The sequence below is a fragment of the Sarcophilus harrisii genome, chromosome 4, assembly GCF_902635505.1.
Source record: "Sarcophilus harrisii chromosome 4, mSarHar1.11, whole genome shotgun sequence".
In the NCBI taxonomy this organism is placed as follows: domain Eukaryota; kingdom Metazoa; phylum Chordata; class Mammalia; order Dasyuromorphia; family Dasyuridae; genus Sarcophilus; species Sarcophilus harrisii.
Window position 1 is genome coordinate 14,979,203 of NC_045429.1, and position 20,400 is coordinate 14,999,602.

The 20,400-nt window shown below is 38.6% G+C and overlaps 1 protein-coding gene across 4 annotated transcripts in view; it reads right to left on the minus strand.

Moving 5' to 3' along the window:
• PATJ (PATJ crumbs cell polarity complex component) overlaps nt 1-20,400 on the minus strand; it is a 329,924-nt gene that overhangs the window by 279,602 nt on the left and 29,922 nt on the right. For all 4 annotated transcript variants that reach the window (XM_031969002.1, XM_031969001.1, XM_031969004.1 and 1 more), the window contains exons 9-12: nt 20,189-20,291; nt 12,412-12,503; nt 11,074-11,215; nt 7,244-7,387 (exon numbers count right to left, since the gene is read on the minus strand). In XM_031969002.1, coding sequence (XP_031824862.1) covers nt 7,244-7,387; nt 11,074-11,215; nt 12,412-12,503; nt 20,189-20,291 — 481 coding nt within the window. The remainder of the gene's footprint in view (nt 1-7,243; nt 7,388-11,073; nt 11,216-12,411; nt 12,504-20,188; nt 20,292-20,400) is intronic.

The following is a 20,400-nucleotide window of genomic DNA, read 5'->3' on the forward strand; positions in this document are numbered from 1 at the left end:
CACTTTGGTGGAGGATCTTAAAGGTAAGGAGAAAGGAGGATTTATAAATCCAACTTGTACCTTGCTTGTACCTGCTGGCCATCTCCCTCCCCGACTTCTTCAGCATCTCTACCTCTTAATCTGTAGCTTCCCTCAAGGTAATACCCAGGTCAGCTCTTTAGTTACTTGTGTTCCATCCCTCCTCTTCAATGATCAACTGAGCCCACCCTCCCCAATACCTGGGGTACCAGCTAAACTGCCAATGTAGAGTCAAAAACACATAAACAAAGTCCTCTCTCTAATCACCTGGCTGTGTGATCCTGGGCAAGCCCCTAGCCTCCTCAGGACTTTACTGAGTCATGGCTAAATAGGTTTGACTAGCACCAGTAAAAAGAGTTTCCACACAAGGAGATCCTCAAGCCTGAACTTTATTCCCCACTGAGTGCCCATGATGTAATCCTCCCCTAGAATAGAAGCTCTTTCCAAAGAGACAACTCCATTTTTATCTTTGGCATCAGAGTGGCTGCTTAACAAAACACTGCTAGACCGTTCTGCCTTAAATATTAATCACTTGACAATTATGGGATCCCAGACTTAGAAACGGGAGGGACCTTGGAAAGCATCTAAGCCCTCACTGAACGGAGAGGGAAACTGAGGACCGGGGGGTTACAAGTTAGCTATTAAGGTCACTGCTTGGCTGGACTCCCATATCTCCCTTCTCTCTTACAAGGATGTAAACCACCTGAGAGCGGAAGCCTTTCTGCCTTCTCTGAACCCCAGGGCTGAGCCAGAGAAGATGCTTAGTCAGTGATTATTGGCTAGGATGGTTCTAAATGCCAACCGCTCAAGTCGTGCAATCACAGATTCAGAGCTGGAGGGTGATTTAGAGGCGCCAGATTCCCTCATTATATAGATGAGCAATCTGAGGCTGGAAACACTGGGCGCTGCCCAGGATCTCGAAGGTCCTGAGGGTCTGAGGTGGGATTTGAACTCAGGTTTTTTTGAGTTTATGTTCCACACTCTCCCCAGTGCTAAATGGGCACCTCTGCTGGAGGAGCCCCCCCCCACCAGGAAACCTCAGTTCTTAAGAGCGGGTAGCCCTAAGAGCTGGGCCCTCTTCTTTCCCAACTTGGCAGAGCTCGAAGCCTGTCTGGCTTACCGAGGGCCGTCGGTAACATGAGCACCCGGAGAAGGTCTGGTTCTGAGCCAGTCTTTGGAGGGAGTACAGCTACCCTGACCTGTCTTTCTTCTCAACTGTCACCCCGCAAAGGCAGACAATTGTGTTATGTCACCCAGCCTGCCCTCTGGGTGACCTCGCTCCCGGCACGGTCCAGGTATCCAAATCCGCAGCCTGAGCAACACTGAACAGGTGGAGTCTAAAGCTACCTGGACACAGCTCTTGAAAATCAACTCTCTACCCACCCCCTCACCTCACCCCTCCCCAAAAAAACAAGAAACACAAAAGCTTCTCGATGTTTTTCACAAGGCTGGATAAGTCAGAGAAAGATTATCGCAGTCAACATAAGCTGTCTGGCTCCAAATCTGAACTCGGCCTCCGACGCCTCCCCTGTCTTTGGTCCCCAGCTCATTTCAGATCCTCCAAGATCACGTTAGGGGCTGCCTCTTAATCAGCAGAGAACAAAGCCCAGAAATCCTCAAAAAATGAGCCACCACGAAACTGAGCACAGAACTTGCTCTCCTAACATGAATTGGAGGAGGCATTCCAATAACCCCAAGTTCTTCCAGGAGCTCTCTTCCACAAAGGGACCTCTCCGGGGGAAGTGACGGGACACACTCAGAGATTTGGGAGACAGAATTGCTCTTAGAAGCCCACAAATCTAACCTCTCCATCTTACAGATGGCATAAGAAGCTAAGTGACTTGTTAGCTATTAATTAGGGCAGACCATCTATCTCTGATGTCTCAGGGAGTCAGGGAAGGGCCGGAGCCTGGGTTCTCAAGGGCTATGCAGATGGAATACTGTGTTCAGATAAGGCCTTCTAAGCAGAAAAGGTTAGGAACAGAATGTAAGCTCCTTGAGGGTAGGAACATTATATTTGTATGTCTAGCGCCTAGCACAATGACTGACTCAGGACTGCCACTTAATTAAGATTTGTTGACTCAATACAGACATCCCTCATCCGAGGACCAACGTAGGATGTTTCAGACAGATTCTCTGCTGGATGAATGATTTCTGGGTGATCCATTTTTCATCTACAATAAGTCCTTGGTAGAAGAAGTAGCCACCTCCAACAAAATCATGGATCCTTGAAATAGTAAGGAATTATTCAAAAATCCCATTGAGACCCTTTAACAATAATTTTCAAACTCAGTGATGTTAAGGTGGTTCTGGCTTCGGTACTGCATTTCTAAGATAGAATTTGGGGGCTTAACTTTCTCTCTGTTTCACTCAAGGCTACATACTATTTTATCTGGTGTCAGGAGAGGGCAACGTTCTGGGATGCGGTCTCAGGCCGACCATCCGTATCGACCATACGTCGATGAGTAAATCACTTTTCTTCTGTTTCATCCCCTATAAAGCAGGGACACCCATGGCTTCCTAGCCTGTGATAGGGTAAGGACATAGCAGATAACAGTGTAAAGGACTACAGGACATCATACATCATTATCCTCCTTGAACTCCCTTGCAACAGGATAGATGCAAACTTTTTATGCTTTTTCTTTTTTTGTCTAATCCATAAAGGATAGAGCCAACAAATTAGAGGCCTTCTTCTGGTTCTCTGAATAATTTATCCCTCCTCGTGGCAAAGGTGGAGGACAACAGGGGCAAAAAGCAGCATCTATCTCCAAAATTAGTTACTACATTTGTTTTTATTTAACTGTATTTCTTTGTTGGGCTGCTAGATGGCGCCATAGTGGATAGAGTACCCAGCCTGCAGACAGACAGTCTTCTTCCTTGAATTCAAATCTATCTGGCTTCAGATACTTCCTTGCTATGAGACTCTAGGCAAGTCACTTCATCCTGTTTTCTCATCTATAAAATAAGCTGGAAGAGGAAATGGCAAACCAGTCTTTGCCAAGAAAATCCCAAATGGGGGCAGGAAGAGTAGAACAGATTGAAAGGACCAAAGCACATTATTTCATTGAATTTCAATTTATCCCACCAGCCCAAGGCTCTACCTCATCTCATCCCTTGATTGGAGGGTGGAACCAAGAACTCCAAAACCTCCATAGAAGGCTAGCGTTCAGCTCAGACCATTTGGCACTTTTCTGCCCAGTTTCTCCACTGTGTTCCATATTAAAGAATTCCTCCTCCCCCACTTCTTTGCTTTTGTGTGTAAAATTACATTTTATGGGAGTGTTGTGTCTGCTCTCTCTGAAGGACTGGAGAAACTAGTAATATGCCAAAGATGAGCTAAATAATAGCAGCTCGACAAATATGATCTCATTTGATCTTCACAACAGCCCTGGGAGGTAAATGGTATCATGAGCTGTCATTTTACAGATGGGGAAACTGAGATAGGCAGAAGTTAAATGACTTTATCCAGGGTGACTGAGCTAGGAAGTACCTGAGGCCAAATTTGCACTCCATTCCTCTCGACTCCAGATCCAGCATCACCTGTCTACCTGAATTTGCATTCAAAGTTTTTTTTATTAAAAACTGCAAATTATACTCAATTCCCCCTTCTCCTATTCTCTCTCCCCCATTGGGGCATTTCAAAGTTCAACTATTATAGGATATACCAATACTCTTAATGCTAGTTGTAGCTTTAAACTGCACCTAAGACTTTTGGGACAGCCTAACAGAAATTACAATAACCAAGCCAAGAATTGCCCCCAAAGTAAGATGATTTAATCAGGGGCTCCAGATACAAGCTGAAGAGGGAAAAGATTATTTAAAATCTTCTCTTACCAGCTTATTGACATTGGACTCATTGGCCATGAGGTCCCTCTAATTCTGAAATTCTGTAGTTTTGAACTTCCATTTGCTGCTTGTATTAGTCAGTCAATGAACATTAAACATTTATTAGGCTTCTAGGGACTGTGCTAAACACAAGGGACACAATTAAAGACCCATTCCTACATTCAAAGAGCTTGTAGTCTAATGGGAAAAAATAAAATAAAAATTATAATTTGAAGAGGAAAAAAAAAAAAAATCAGCAAACTACCACTTCTCCCCTCCCCAAAAAACAACTACAAACCAAACAACCAAATCCTCTCTAATGGGAGAAGAAAACAGCCAAAAGGAAAGTAAAAAGTGAGGGAAGATGAGTTCTCCAATATGGGGGTACAGTGGAGAAGCTGGGCAGAGAAGTCCCATAATGGTGTAGTCAGGTCTGAACTGAACTCCATTGTTCTGTGGAGGTTTTGAAGTTCTTGGCTCCAAATCAACGAGCTGAAGCACCAAGACTGCGGGATCTTGCAGGAGAATGAGGTTTTCCCAATTATGAGCTTTCATAGTGGTCATCTGTGTGACCATATCTCTCTGGATCTCAGTTTCCTCTTATGTAAAATGATTTTAGATGAAGTGATTTATAAATCCTTTCCAACTGAAATCCATGATCCTAATGTGCCTCAGTTCACTCTCACGTGAACAAAAGTTGAGTGCACAGATGTGGTCCAATTGCTTAGGGACCAATCATCATTTTCCCTCGAAGTGGGAGATCCAGATTCCTGCCATAGTTCAGGGGTGCTCCCAGCTGCCAGTCTGGGACTCTTTGATGTTCTGGTTCTTATTCAATGAATAGGGTAAAAAATGAAACCATGGTAAGTGCTCACAGCAGTGGGCAACATTTTGTTAGAAAAGGACATTCAAGATTCCCGATTCCCATCTATCACTCCCCTGACATTTCAGTTCAATTCAACAAGTATCTATTAAATGCCTACTATGCGCCAAGCACAAGAATGAAAATCCTTGGCAAATCTTCAAAATGGAGCAAAAAGGTGGGGCCGGAGTAGGGAGGCCACAAAACCCTGAATTCTAAAACAGAGCAGTGGGCCGGGTTCTCCAAGAAATGTGAGAAGTTTAACTATTCCGACTTATTCCGTTACAATGTGTGAACACAGATCTGCCTGGGAAAACAAGACCTGTGCCTTTGTAAATGGACCGTGGGAAACCCACAAAGCCAATGGAATTAAGATATTCACGTCTCAAAAAGCATTAAGTTTGGTATTTCTGAGAAACACAAGTCAAAGTCCATTAGACTTTTACAGTAAATACAAAAGGTAAAAACTTCCTTAAAGACCAGCATTTCCCAACAAATTAAGACAAAGAGCACTTATAGAATCGGAATATATTGGCAGAAAGGGCATAATTTGGCTGGGAATCTCAGGATCAAAAGGGACTGGATAATTTTAGAGGGGAAAAAATAGAATATTAACCAATATTTATCATGTCAAATCTCTCCCGTGTAAGCTTTTTGGCAAATCCCTAATTTTATAGTTAATATTTTTACCAAGATCTATGATTTCTTCTATTTTGGGGAATCTGGTGTAAAAGTTCCCTCAATTGTTACAGACTAAAAATCAGTTATAACTTAAGAGTCTCAGGAGAGCTGCTTGAGGCAGTCAAGAGGAAGTGACTTGCACAGAATCATTGAAATCCAACAGGCATCTGGATTTGAATTCAGATCTCTCTGATTCCAAGATCAGTCCCCTAATCACTATTAGCCAAAAATAAATAAATAAATACCCATGGATCCATATGCTATTCATGGGAAACAGTCCTCCAAAACAGTTGAAGAAAGACTGTCAGGAGCAAGAAGGGACATCTGTGGCAAGTGTGTAAGACCCCACATGTCAGCATTAGGAATCATGATAATTTAGGCTGCTCTTTAAATGGTTCCATGGATATCCAATAGTCCATGGGACTCCTGTCACTGGCGGTCTTTTAAGTGACCCGATGAGAGCAGTAACTGACCAACATATAGAATCTCAGCGTTGGAAGGGACCTCAGAGTGCAGTCAGACCTTAGTCTGCCATTCCCTCCAAAACATCCCAGGCAAAGGAGTCATCCAGCTTTTCTTGAATCTTTATCCAATGACATGGAGCCAACTACTTCCTAGAAGCCACTAGGTGGCACAGTGAACAGCATGAACACACAAGAGCTGTGTATCTTTGAACAAATCATTTAAACTCTTCTCAGGATCAGTTTCCTCATCTAGAAAATGGGGATAATAGCACCCACCGCTCAGAGCTGTTGTGAAAATGGAAAGAACTTTCTAAACCTTGTAAAGCTAAACAAATGATAGCTATTAGAACTGTTGTTGCTATTCTGTCACAATTATTATTATTCTGAGACAACCTAAACCATCGTGGTTTTTTTAGGAAACCTCACTTTATTAGGAAGTTTTTCCCAATATTGAAACTAAACCAAAGGTCTCCAGGAAGACAAGAATCACCAAAGACACGGGAATTAAGTAGCAGAATTGATGTTCAAATCTCGGCTCTCGGGCACCAAACGTCATCCTTTGCTTTAATCTGGTTTTTCCAACTATTCAATGCACAAACCAGATCGGCAATGAATGAGAACTTGCTCTAACCAACCTCAATTAAGCTGAAGTTGTTCTGTATTTTGGGTGGATTTAAACATTTGCACAAAATACCAGGAATTTCATACAGAAGAACAAGTATCTTCAACAGTGAAAAATAAAATCAAAGAATGAAAATAGAGCAAGTTATAAGTTCTTTCATCTCAGAAGATAAATATTTATATATATATATATATATGTATATATATATATATATACACATACATATATATATACACACACATACCCACATATAAGTGTGTATATATACACATGCAACATACATACATGTACACTGTTTACATGTGTGTGAGAAAGACCCAACTTTTTGAAAAGTTTATTAAGTTACTTTTTTCATGTTTGCTAATTGTGGTAAAAAGGAAAACATATGAGACCTTCAGAGAATTATTGAAATTAGAGTGGGAGGGAATCATGAAAGTAGCATTCTTAATCTACATTCCATGAACTTAGAGTTTTTTTTATTTTTTTAATAATTATTTCAATAGAAATGATTTTCTTTTTTATATCTCTGTGTATTTTCATTTATACATTTAAAAACATGATTTGGGGAAGGTCTTCACAGGCGTCACAAGACTGCAAAAGGAATCCATAATATAAGAAAGATTAAAAACACCTGATGTATAAATTTTCATATTTTACAGGAAAGATACTGAGGAACAGAGGGCCTATGGAATTATGGATAAGATCACACATGAGTTAATGACAGAATCAGGCCCCGATTCCAAGCTAGTGAAAAGAGCAGCATGGACCTACCTAATGGCTGTGATGACAGCTTTGGCTTCTCTTCATCCTTCAGCTGAGCTGCTTTTTTCTCTTGCTTCACTTCATCTTCCTCATCTAAATTCGTTTCGGTCTCCACAGCTCCCGTTAAAAATAAGGCAGGTGTTTTGGGTGATGCTACAAAAATCCCCAAAACAGCAAATTACCCACATGGACTCACCAACAGTACTTTATATGTCAAAGGACTCCAAGGTAGAAGAGCCTTCTTTTATAAAGGAAGAAATCAAAGCCCAATAACCAGTGATTTATTCAAGGTCACACAGGCTGACTCAGGATTCATATCAAGAACTGAATAATCACTTAGATGAACTGATGCTGAGTGAAGTGAGCAGAACCAACAGAACATAGTACACAGTAACAAGATCATGTGATGAATAAGTGTGATGGACTTGACTCTTTAACAAGATCATGTGATGACTAAGTGGGATGGACTTGGCTCTTCTCAACAATGTGGAGATTCAAGGCAATTCCAATAAACATGAGGAAATTGACATCCACATTCAGAGAGATCATTATGGAGACTGGATGTGGATGAAAGAGTATTCTCACCTTTTTTTGTTTGTTTTCTTTGCTTTTTCTTTGTTGTGGTTCCCCCCCCCCCCCTTTTGGTTTAATTTTTCTTATACAACATGACAAAGAGAGAAATATGTTTAAAAGAATTACACATATTTTATTTATATGAGATTACTTGCTATCTTGGGGAGGGGAGAGTTAAGGGAGGAAGGGAGATAAATTTGGAATACAAAGTCTTATAAAAATGAATGTTAGAAACTATCTTTACATGTATCTGGAAAAAATAAAATACTATTAAATTTTTAAAAAAGAATTGATTGATTGATTCTGAGAGGCAGCTGGGTGGTGCAGTATAAAGAGTATCAGGCCTTGAGTCAGGAGGACCTGACTACAAATCTAACCTGAAAAAGCTGTGTGACCCTGGACAAATCACTTAATCCTGATTGCCTCCCCCTCTCCAGAAAAAAGAATTTATTGATTCTGAATCCAATATTCTTAAAAAAAAAAAAAATACCAATCTAATCCTTTTCTCCAGTTTCTTGGCCCTCTCTTAAGCCCTTCAGAAAGGGCATTATGTAATGAGATAAGGGGAGACAGAGGCTTTATAAAATGTTGTGTTTCACAAAGAAAAGGAATTATTCATTTCTTCTAAAATATTATCCATTAATTATTTTCAACTACCTGCCTTTAAATATTCCTATGCTTATATACATATATTGTATTTAACATATACTTTATTTAACATGTATTGGTCAACCTGCCATCTGGGGGAGGGGGTGAGGGGAAGGAGGGGAAAAATTGGAACAAAAGATTTTGCAATTGTCAATGCTGAAAAATTACCCATGCATATGTCTTGTAAATAAAAAGCTATAATAAAAACAAAATAAAAGAAAATAAAAAAGAAAATAGAAATAAAAAATAAATATTCTTATGCTTAGTTTTAAAATTGCAATTTAAAAGGTTTTCAATATTTTTAAAATTTAAATATATTTTCATTGATTCAATAGGTATTAACTATCATTTATATAGTGCTTTAAGGTTTTCAGAGCATTTCATTTGATATAACAACTTTGGGAAGTAGGTGCTATTAATCTCATCATTTTTATAGATGAGGAAACTGAGGCACAGAACTAATTTTTTAAAGCGACTTATCCTAGGTCACACAGTCAGTAAATATCTGAGGCAGGATAGACTGCAAGCTCCTGTAGAGCATGAACTGTCTTTTCCCTTTCTTTGCATCCCCAGCACTTGATGTCAATGTACTTAATAGTATTTCATTTTTATTGACTGACTGAACTCAGGTCTGCAAGCTCTCCTACTGGTCCCTCCTCTAGAGCCCTGCTTCTGCTGTCTAGCACTATCTAACCAGGGGTCCTCAAACTACGGCCCACGGGCCAGATGCGGCAGCTGAGGACGTTTATCCCCCTCACCCAGGGCTATGAAGTTTCTTTATTTAAAGGCCCACAAAACAAAGGTTTTGTTTTTACTATAGTCCAGCCCTCCAATAGTCTGAGGGACAGTGAACTAGCCCCCTATTTAAAAAGTTTGAGGACCCCTGATCTAAACTCTAAATCAAGCCTTGTGCCCTTGGAAGGAAAGGGGTGACACAGAAGTCAAAGAGACAAAAATCACAGTCCTTCACCTCCATAAATTTTCCATATAGAAATACTTTTAAGTTGCAAAGCAAGGCAATAGACTATGACATTTCTAACTCAAGATCAAGCACAATTCTAGCAAAAGGAGTTCAAGGTTCAAGAAAGGGGAAACTGTGTGGGCACAAGAACATAAACTCATGGTATTGTAAGACCGAAACAGAAGGGTCCTCAGAAGTCCCATGGTCCAATATCCTCAGTTTAAAGATGAGGAAACGGAGGCAAATGCCAAATAACTTTGAACTGCATCTTGTACAAATAAGATGCTTCATGGAGGACACAAAATATGGTAGGATAATTTGTGTAAAGAGATCTAGTGATTTGCTTAGGCTCACACAGCTCTTAAGAGCTGAAGCTGTTATTCAATGCCAAGGCTTCCTGATTCTAAGTCTAACCATTTATCCGCTATTCCTTATTCTCTGAATACAATCCCCATCCCCATCCAATCTGAAATGTAGATCTGCCCTATAAAAGATTCCTCCTACTTACCAAGCTGACATACTCTACCAGGGACGGCAAATTAGAGCCAAGTGCCCTATATCAGCTGTTATAACCATTAGATTTTACATAAATATTGACTTAAACTTCTCCAAACTCAATATTGCATTTTTATAACTATTCCTCTTGAAGAATCTTGGCGGTTTTAAATGTTGAGCATAAAATGAAGTTGACGGGTCATCTGTTTTTAACAGCAAAATTACTTTCATGGTAAATTGCAGGCTTCAATTTAAATAAAGATCACTATCAGTTGATGGGAAAGGTTTCCAGGTCTGACTTCTCCCTGCAGCTGCTTTACTGGAGAAAATCAGCATTCTTCCCCACGGATAAATTCTGCTATAACATTACTAGATTTTGAACAGCCTGCTCAAGTCCTCACTGCCATACTGAAAGATATTTCCTTAGGTTATCAACCTCTATTCATATATACAATTTGAGGTCAATACATTAAGAAATGAAAGAGCTACAAATTTATAGCCAACATTTAGGATCACAGAAGTCCTGCCAGGGAAAAGGAGCAATGAAGACAGTGGGTTCTGTATTTTCTGATCTATTCTTTCTCATGACATTATAAAGTCAATCAGAAGATTAAATCCAGAAGGGTTTAAAATAAAATGTAGCTTTCAAAGTAATAGGATACTTAAGGTTTATCAAGTGCCAAGACCTTAAGATGAGAGGTGTCCCCACTTTATTATTCAAATGTGAATAATAGATATATTTTGGAAAGGACAGAGTTCCCTTCTTGAAGAAGTGAGGCTCATTTCCATCTGGAGGAGTAGGAAATTGGCACTGCCCACTTGTCAGAGATCTAATGTTTTCCCACTCGGGAATGGCGCATCATCAAAACGGGCATCTCAAGGTCAACAAATGGCTAGCATCTCACTGCTGCTCGATGGGATGCCCCACAGTACCCAGGGGCCCCAAGCATTTAGCTCATCCAACCTTCATATTTTGCGATAAAGAAACCAAAGCCCAAGAAGGGAAAAGGACTTGTTTTACACTCGCAAAGCTCCAAGTCTAGTGGATTTACTTTTCGCTGAATTTCATAAAATAGGACTGTTTGGGGCAAGGTACAAATGCTAGGAAAATCCCACTTGAATTCCAAGTTTCATGAAAAGGGGAGGCATGAGAAAGATTTACCTTCATCTATAGATCTGTCAGGAGGGAGAGGTGAAGATGACGCTTTTGTTCGCACTAGAGTCAGATGCACTGTATCTCCTGCCCTGCGCAAAACCTCAATAACTTCCTGATTGGCGAAACCCTGGATATCTACTCCATCCACCTATAGAAGGAAGAAAAGAAAGAAGGAAAGAAGGAAGAGAGGAAGGAAGGGAGGGAGAGTAGGAGGAAGGAAGGAAGGAAAGAAGGAAGGAAGGAAGGAAGGAAGGAAGGAAGGAAGGAAGGAAGGAAGGAAGGAAGGAAGGAGGGAGGGAGGAAGGAAGGAGGGAGGGAGGGAGGGAGGGAGGAAGGAAGGAAGGAGGAAGGAAGGAAGGAAGGAAGGAAGGAAGGAAGGAGACTCAAAGGCAAAGGGAGAGAGAGGGGAAGGAAGTAGAGGAGGAAGAGAAGAAGGAAAAAAGAAAGGAAGAATGGGAGGAAGAAAGGGAGAAAGAAAATAAACAACTATTATATTCCTACTAATGTGTTAGGCACTGTATTAAGAATCTGACAAATATTTTACAAAATTAATCCTCCCAACAATTCTGAAAAGTTGATACTATTTAAAAGATTCCATTAAGGAATAAGGTGTGAGGAAGCCTTAGCTTACACAAAAGTTATTCTTTTGGAAATGAAACCTAGATCCTTTTAAGTTGTCCCAGGACTAAGTAAAAAGAAGCATGTTAATCTGCAATAAAAGGAATATACATTATACATAAAAAAGAATCTCAATCTTGCAGGATGGGAGCCATCCTGACACAAGCAGAGATTGGTTCTTCCCCAATTCTGGAAGTTTTAGAGCTCTCTGTCAGCTTTCAGAGACTCTTAAGAAATTCAGCCATCTCTCAATCTGTTTATAAGAACTACATTTCAATAATGTGAGATAACATAGGCAACAGATTAAAAAAAAAAGGTCCAGCAAAGGGCATCCTTTAAACTTCCCTATTATTCTTTTACAGCCCAAGTACATTTCTCAAAATAAAAACTAAATACCCTCGGCAGTAATATAAACTCACTGTAGACTTTGGGATTTACCAGGATTATTAAGCCTCCACCAGCCTAAACAGAAATAATTTCTTTAGTTTTTCTTCAGAAGATTTCCCCCCTGCCATCCATCATGGGGGAAGTTTCCTACCTTTCTTTCCTGTAGAAACCTGGTCTCCAGGAGCTTTTTGGCTAGGCAAACTTAAAGAATCAGAATATATGTAATGCCCAACTCAACCCACCTCCTCATTCTTAAAAAGTCATCCCCACAGAAATATTAGGATAAAGAATTTTTTTTTAAAATTTCATCCAATTTCCAAATTAAATCTGATTACTTACAGCAACTATCCTGTCGTTAATATGAATTTGGCCACTATGATCTGCAGCACTGCCCGGTATGATATTTTTCACATAAATCCCCGAGACATCTCCTGAATGGGCACAAGAGAAATAAAAGAGAAAGAAATCACTAGTTATCACTTGATTGTCAAATATTTTACTCTAAGGCATGAAGAAATGGAGGTAAAGGGCTGATGTCCAACATGGCTCCAGTGAGGCAATCAATGAACTGGAATGATTTACTTCTTAGTGACAATGGAAGGTTCCACTGGTGGGAGGTTGGCATTTGGAAGTGAGAGGGATGTGAAAACGAAAGAAAATAAAACCAATTTAAAAAGCATGTTTCAAAGAAGGATTAACTGCTCTGCCAAATATATCTGTTTTATTTCTGGGAGATGGGCAGCTGACTACATCCTGCCAGCTATCAACATGACAGTTGGGACCAACTTGATCATCTTTCATAGAAGGATGGATGAGAGGGATCCGGCTTCCAACCTCTTCATTTAAATGAAACTGATTTTTGCTAAGTTACCAATCAATTCTTTATTGTCAAATCTAATGGTCCTGTCTTAGCCTTGATTCTCCATGACCTTCCTTTCTGTAGCCTTTGACCTTTTTGATCATCCTCACCTTTTAGACCCTCTCTTCTCTCAATTTTCAGAATACCAATTTCTCAAGGGGTTTCCCACGTAATAATTTGATCGTTCTTTTTTCAGTTTCTTCTGTTCAATCATCATTAATATCATGCCCCGACCTATGTCTATATCTCAGGGTCCTATCATGGACTCTTCTCTACATTTATCTCTTGATATCTTCATCAGGTCTTTTGGCTTAAATTAGTCCTCTCTAGTCAGATAACTCACAAATTTATATATATACCAAGCCCTCATCTTTCTCATGAGCTCTAATCACAAATCTGAAGCAGCAAGGAAGCATACTAGATAGAATGAGAAACTCGCAATCAAGAAGGGCTGTGTTCAGACACTAACTAGATGGGTGAACTTGGGCAAATCAATTAATATCAGTCTACAAGTTCTTCATCTGTCAAATGGGGATAACTATAGTACCTACCTCGTCGAGTTGTGAGAATTCTAGTGATAAAACAATTTGTACATCTTAAAGAACTGCAGAAATGTTAGTTAGCTAGCAGTAGCAGGGATGGCAATAGTCTTAGAAGTGGTCACAGTCCAAATGGCTCTTAGACGTTCCAAACAGGATTTCCTGAAGGCATCTCAACTTCACTACGTGCAAAACAGAACTCACTATTTTTCCTCCAAACCCATCCTTCTTCTGCCCTTGTCTAGCTAAAAAGACAAAACCAAGTTCTTTCATATTCTCTCAATCTCAGACCAAAAAAAAAAAAAAAGATACTACCACATGGTTAGTCAACAAAATTCCATTTGAGACCACCCACTTCCATCATATATGTTTTTTGCATTGTTTTGTGCCTCACAACACAAGCCATTAGTATTTTAAAATCTTGCCATCTGTATAACAGATTATAAGGCAAAGGTCTTTGAAAACAAGACTTGAATTGATTTTTGTTAAATCTACTATGCTTATTTCTTAGAAAGGAAGCTATTAATTGCGAAGTATTGAGTTAGTGGATAATGATAAAGATGAAAAAACAAAAACAAAAAAGGATCAATAAGTAATCTTAAAACTAAAAAGAAAAGAAAAATAAATTCAGAAAGGCACAAATGGGAGAAAATTGGTCATCATCATGTTATGTTTAATATGTATGTTTTATCAAGACAAACATAATAGAAGTTTACAATTTCATACACAATTCTATTTTTCTCCTTTGAATATTGGAATGTTCATGTTTTATGAATAATTGGCAAGGTGTTAATAAAAAAAAGAATATTAAAACGCAAAAAAAAATAAATAAATAAATCTCCTTGCTGTCTCCCAAGTTCACATCCCAGACTCTTCCCTTTCACTCAGGATATATCTGTGATCAATGGCCAAATAATTGGCAAGGTGTTAATAAAAAAGAATATTAAAATTAAAACAAAAAACAATCTCCTTGCTGTCCCCCAAATTCACAGCCCAGACTCTTCCCTTTCACTCAGGATACATCTGTGATCAAGGACCAAGTTTTATTGTTTGAGCTCCTGCCTTATCTTTCCTACCCATTCCCTTCTCACCTGGCCACTACTCTGGCTCAGCCACTCATCATCCCTCACTGGCTCACTGATGTCTCTGCCTCAAGTTCCTCTGACTCTATCTAACACATCTTCTACCTGGCCATTGAAATGTTTTCCCTAAAGGGCAGGTCTGATTATATCACTCTCATATTTAATTTAATAAATTCTGATGATTCCCTATTATCTTTAGTATCAAATACAAATTCTCCTAGTGGATTTTTAACACCCTTCCCCAAATGGCTCCAACAAACTTTTCCAGGCTTTACTCCTCTTTTATATTAATTCTACTATACTCCACGGCCTAGCCAAAATGATGCTGCTCCCTACACACAGCACTCTCTCCTATCCTTGTACTTTTACACTGCCCCTTGCCAAGAACCCACTCCCTCTTCCCCTGGATCTTATAGAATCCTTTGTTTTGTTTGGTATTCAAAAGCCACCTAGGACATCCTGCCTGATCTTTCTGACTAGAAACACTTCAAAAAGTTAGCCAATGTATATTGTGAATATACTTCTGGATTTACATTCTGTCTCCTCCAATAAAATGTAAGCCCTTTAAAGGCAGGAACAATTTCCTTTCTGTCTTTGTCTCATCCATCAGGGACTTTAATTCAGCTTTATGTAATACTGCTCTCCCTAGATATCAGCCCGCTGAAGTCCACAGAGCAAGGTTGACCCTATTTTACATGACACCCTCTTGAATTTTTAAAAACAGATCCCTTGTTCCCCCTTAAATCAATGGGGAAATGGAATGAATGTGGAGATGAAATCTGAACAAGTCATACTGTCTACCCCAATGCAAGTGGCAGACAGGTTAACCATAAAGAGGAATATAATACTTATTAAAGCTTTTGGGACATGGGACCAGCCACATGAGGAAAGACATGCTATCATGTATGGGTCTACCTGCCATCTGGGGGAGGGGGTGGGGGGAAGGAGGGGAAAAATTGGAACAAAAGGTTTGGCAATTGTCAATGCTGAAAAATTACCCATGCATATAACTTGTAAATAAAAAACTATAATAAAGAGAGAGAGAGAGAGAGAGAGAGAGAGAGAGATGTTATCAAAGCATTCCAGATACACCTTCAGAGTTTCCAGGGTCATACTAGGAGAGAGAAGTGTTGGTTGTGATACATCTGTTGGGTTTAAGGGGAAAAAAAGGTATCTTCAAAAAGGGATATATACATTAAAAACAAAAGTATATGGCAACAGTATAATTTGGGTGGGATTTTTAAAGTTTTTTTTTTTTAACCTTTTATTCTTATATCACATGCATTTCCCACAGTATCCCTCCTGTTCGCTCTCCCAGGGCAGAGCTATTCTTTTTAACAAAGAATCAAAAAAAGAGGAAGAAAAAAATCCCCCCAAAGTTATTCAATTCCTCATTAGACATTCAGTCCAATATCTGCTCTAGCTTTCATGTTCACTCCCGATCGTCTCTACCGTCTAGGAGAATAAAAGAATTTCATCTCTTTTTCTCTGCTCTTTAGAAGAGCAAAACATCCCACATGTCCTTCAATATGCTATCAGGAGATGATGTTCTAGTCACAGAGAAATATCTAGGAGAATTCTTTGTTTAGTTCTACACTTTTCTCATTGCTCTTGCAATGACTAGCAGAAATGTCTTACACATGCCATAAATGGAAGATCAATTAAGTAGTCACTAAATAAGTATTTATTTGGATGGATGGATAGATGGATGGATGGAAGGATGGATGGAAGCCAAGCCCAGGAACTCAGACACCCGTTCTCAAAAAAAGTCTTAGCAAAAAAATGACTGTCTTCAAATGCAAACAGCAATTTTTCCTAAATGCAAGTACATGAATACACAATCCATATTTAGCTATTTTAGAATCCATTTGCATTTCCAAACTCAAAAAAGGGGGTGAGAGGCACTTAAGAAAGAAACTAAAAGATTTAAAAACAGGTATTTCATTAGGCTAAAAGGGCACTGGGTGGGCCTGACAGGAATTATTCAGAACTCTGAATACATTAGCATCCCTAATTTTTCCACCTGCTATGAACAAGCAAGACCATCAATTTTTGAAAAAAAAATCAATTAACTTCATTGCTGGTGCAGTCAAAAGAGGGCTAGATTTAGAGCCAAAAACTTGGACCCAAAGGCCAGCACAATCACTCTCTCTTTTATGACCTGGAACAAGTCCTTTAACTGCCCTGGGTCTCAGTTTCCTTATCTGTAAAAAATAAGGAGGCCAGGATAGGTGAGCTCAAAGGTCTATTCCAGCAATGAGTGAAAACCTTGTGAGCTTAACCTAATACACTGTCCCAGAAAACCACTAAGACTGTCTCACTTTTGTTTCTAACTCTAGCTGGGTGTCCCCAGATGCTGCCATTATAGGCAATGTCAATTTCTTTTCTCCCTTAGCTCAGGTACTTAGATCAGGCTTGGATTAGGTCAGTGATGAGAGGGACACATGCTTTTCCAGGATGGGCAACCTATCCAGAGTTTCTCAACGTAACCCCTGCTTACCCATGTCTTTCCATAAACCACACAGAATCACTAAGAATCCTGGTATTGTCCCCCCCCCCAAAAAAAAAACTAAGGCAACCAAAATTAGAAGGAAAGCAGGAAGCTGGGGCAAAAGAAATTCTGCAACAAGTTTCTCAGATAAAGACCTCATTTCACAAATAGAAAGAGAAATGAGACAAATTTATAAAAATAAGAGCCCTTTCCTATGAACAGGCAGTTTTCAGAATAAAAAAATCCAAGCTATGCATAATCACATACAAATGTTCTAAATCACTATTGATTAGAAAAATGCATATTAAAAGAACACTGATATAGTGCCTCACGCCTCTCAGACTGGCTAATAAGACAGAAAAGGAAATTGGCAAATGCTGGAAGAGATGTGGAAAAATTGAACCACATGCACTGGTGGGAGATTTATGAATTAGTCCAACCATTCTGAAGAATAAATTGCAACTATGCCTAAAGGGTTATAAAACTGTCTGTACCCTTTGATCCAGGAATACCACTACTAAGTCTGTATCCCAAAGAGATAAAAGAAAAGGGGAAAAGGACCCATTTGTAGCAAAATATCTCCAGCAGTTCTTTTTTTGTGGGGGCAAAGGATTGGAAATTGAAGTGATGTCCATCAAGTGGACAATGGCTAAACAAGCTCTGATATATGGTTGTGAAAGAATACTATTAAAGGAAATGATGGGCAAGATGCTCTCTGAAAAAACTGGAATAACTGATACGAATTGATGCAAAGTGAAATGACCAGAACCAGAACAGTGTTCACAGTAACAGAAATATTGTAAAGATGGTCAATTCTGAAAAACCAATCAAGACAATGAAGAGAATTAATGATTCTGTGCTGTTTGAAGTATGTTTTTTTTTTTTGGTTTGTTTTCTTTTGTCACATGACTAATACAGAAATGTGTTTTGCATGATCACGTGAATAACTGATATCAAATTGCTTGCTTTGTCAAGGATGGGGAAAAAATGGCAGCAAGAAAAAAGAATTTCAGACTAAGAAGTTTAAGAAAGGACTGTTGAAATAAGTTTTATTTGTAATTGGGAAATATTTAACCAAAAAAAAAATTTCTTAGAACAGTCAACAATCATCAAGAACTATCAAGAACTATGTGACTTTAAAATGAAATTTTAGTTTTTTAAATTAATAAAAATCCATTTTTCTTCCTCCTTCCTCCAATGAAAAAAATAAACAAAAAAACTTTGTTAACAAATATGTATAATCAAGCAAAATTCCTGCCTTGGCTATGTCCAAAGATTTGTCTTTAATCTACACTGTGAGTCCCTCACATCTCTATTAAGAGGTATGTAGCCCAGCAAGTGATTTTGAAGTATTCAAACTATATTTTTCTTTTCTTTAAAAATATTTGACTTTTCCCCATTGCCTTGATTTCCTAATAAATTTTCTATCTAGTGAGCCATTCCTTAAAATAAAAAGAAACAAAAAACAGAATCGGCCAAACTAATGCCTTTTGAATCTGATAGTTTCTGTAAGGTCAAACTATTTTGTTCTAACATTTAAAAAAGTCCTATCTTTCTAGTTTTTCAAATTGTTTTTGTAAAAATAAGTGAGTAGGGATGCTGTGTGGTTCATGTCATCATTAAAAATATTGTCTTTCAATTCCAATAGACTTGGGATAGAAAATGCCATCCACATCCAGAGGGAAAATTATGGAGACAGAATGTGAATCCAAGTATACTATTTTCATCTTTGTTTGTTTGTTTGCTTGCCTTTTCTTTCTTATGGTTTTTCCCTTTTGCTGGTTTTTTTTTTTTCCAAAACATGGCTAATGTGGAAATATGTTTAAAATATTATACATGTATAACCTATATCAGACTGCTTGCTGTTTTAAGAAGTGGGGAGATAAAGAAGGAGAAAAAATTTGGAACATAAAAATTCTTACAAAAATTAATGCTGAAAACTATCTTTCCATGTAATTGGAAAAATAAAATATTATTTAGAAAAAAATAAAAATAAGATATTGTCTTTCTGTTTTTGCTTGGTGCCTCTGAGGTGAAAAAGAGTTGTGGGGATGAGCAGTGGGTGCCCAAGAGGACAAGACACACAAGGAAGCCTGGGGGGATCCAGGAAACCTCATCCAAACAATGCTTTTCTTTTTTGACATTGTAAAATATATATTTATAAATATTGAGCACAGAAGTTAATATACTAACTTAAGGAGATTGCTAGATGACAATATGACAATAATATCTTTACTGATATCCTGTTCAAAGGATTGGGTAGACTTTTCTTTGGACAGTTGATTAACTTTGATCTATTTTAATTTCTTCATCAGTGATGTGAGGATAATAACCCAACCCAAAAGTATATTATAAATCTTAAAAAAGCTCTATATAAATCCTAGGGATGATGAAGATGATGATAAAGAAAAAAAAACTGAGGCTCAGAGGGAAGACTTGGGTCCAAGCCCCCCAAAGTGAGAGGCATTCCCTTTGACACTGTACCACTTTACCTTTACTTCCATTATTGACTGCTGAGATCTCATCCAAAACTAAATGACTATCATGAGCTACCGACTGCTGCCCCAGAAGTAAATGATACCAGGTGCAGATGGAGACCAACATTTTGGGGCAAAGCTCATGTGGAGATTTGACTTGCTTGTCTATGCATATTTGTTACAAGGGTTTTGGTTTTTTATTTCTCCCTTTCAAATGGGGGTGGGAATGAAAGCAAAAACAATGTTTATTAATTGGAAAACCAAAGGAAAGAAAAAAAGGAGTAAAATCATGTTAATTAGGATCAGGACTATAAAACTTTCTGGTGATGTCGAATATAACGAGACAGGTACGTGGATGGATCGATGGATGGACACATTCATACATATATATATGATAAAGACAGAGTGAGGGAAGAAAGAAAGGGGGAAGAAAAGGAGACTCAAAATACATTTATTAAATGTTTACTGTTTGTCAGGTATTGTGCCAAATAGTGAAGAGATAATAGAGCTCAAAGTATAAATCCCAATTCTCTGCTGTCGTTCATTAATTAATTAGTTAATTAATTAATTTTGGAGGTGCTTTCATGGATTTCATCCTCCAATGTCCAAAAGTTAAAGGTATTAAAGCAATTGTATCCAGAACTTGGAAAAAAAAAAAAAGCATTTACCTGTATGCGAGGAGCCGGCATACCCAATGATTGTAATCCCAAGACTCTGGCCATCCTTTTTCGTGAGTTCAACATTGTAAGTATCAAAAAGAGATGCGTTAACCTAAAGAGGAAAATGAAAGCCAATTTCAATCGATAATAATGGCATCTGTTATCGAATCTCAGAGGGGTGGAAGGCATCAGCACCTACCACTATCTAGTGCAACAAGTGA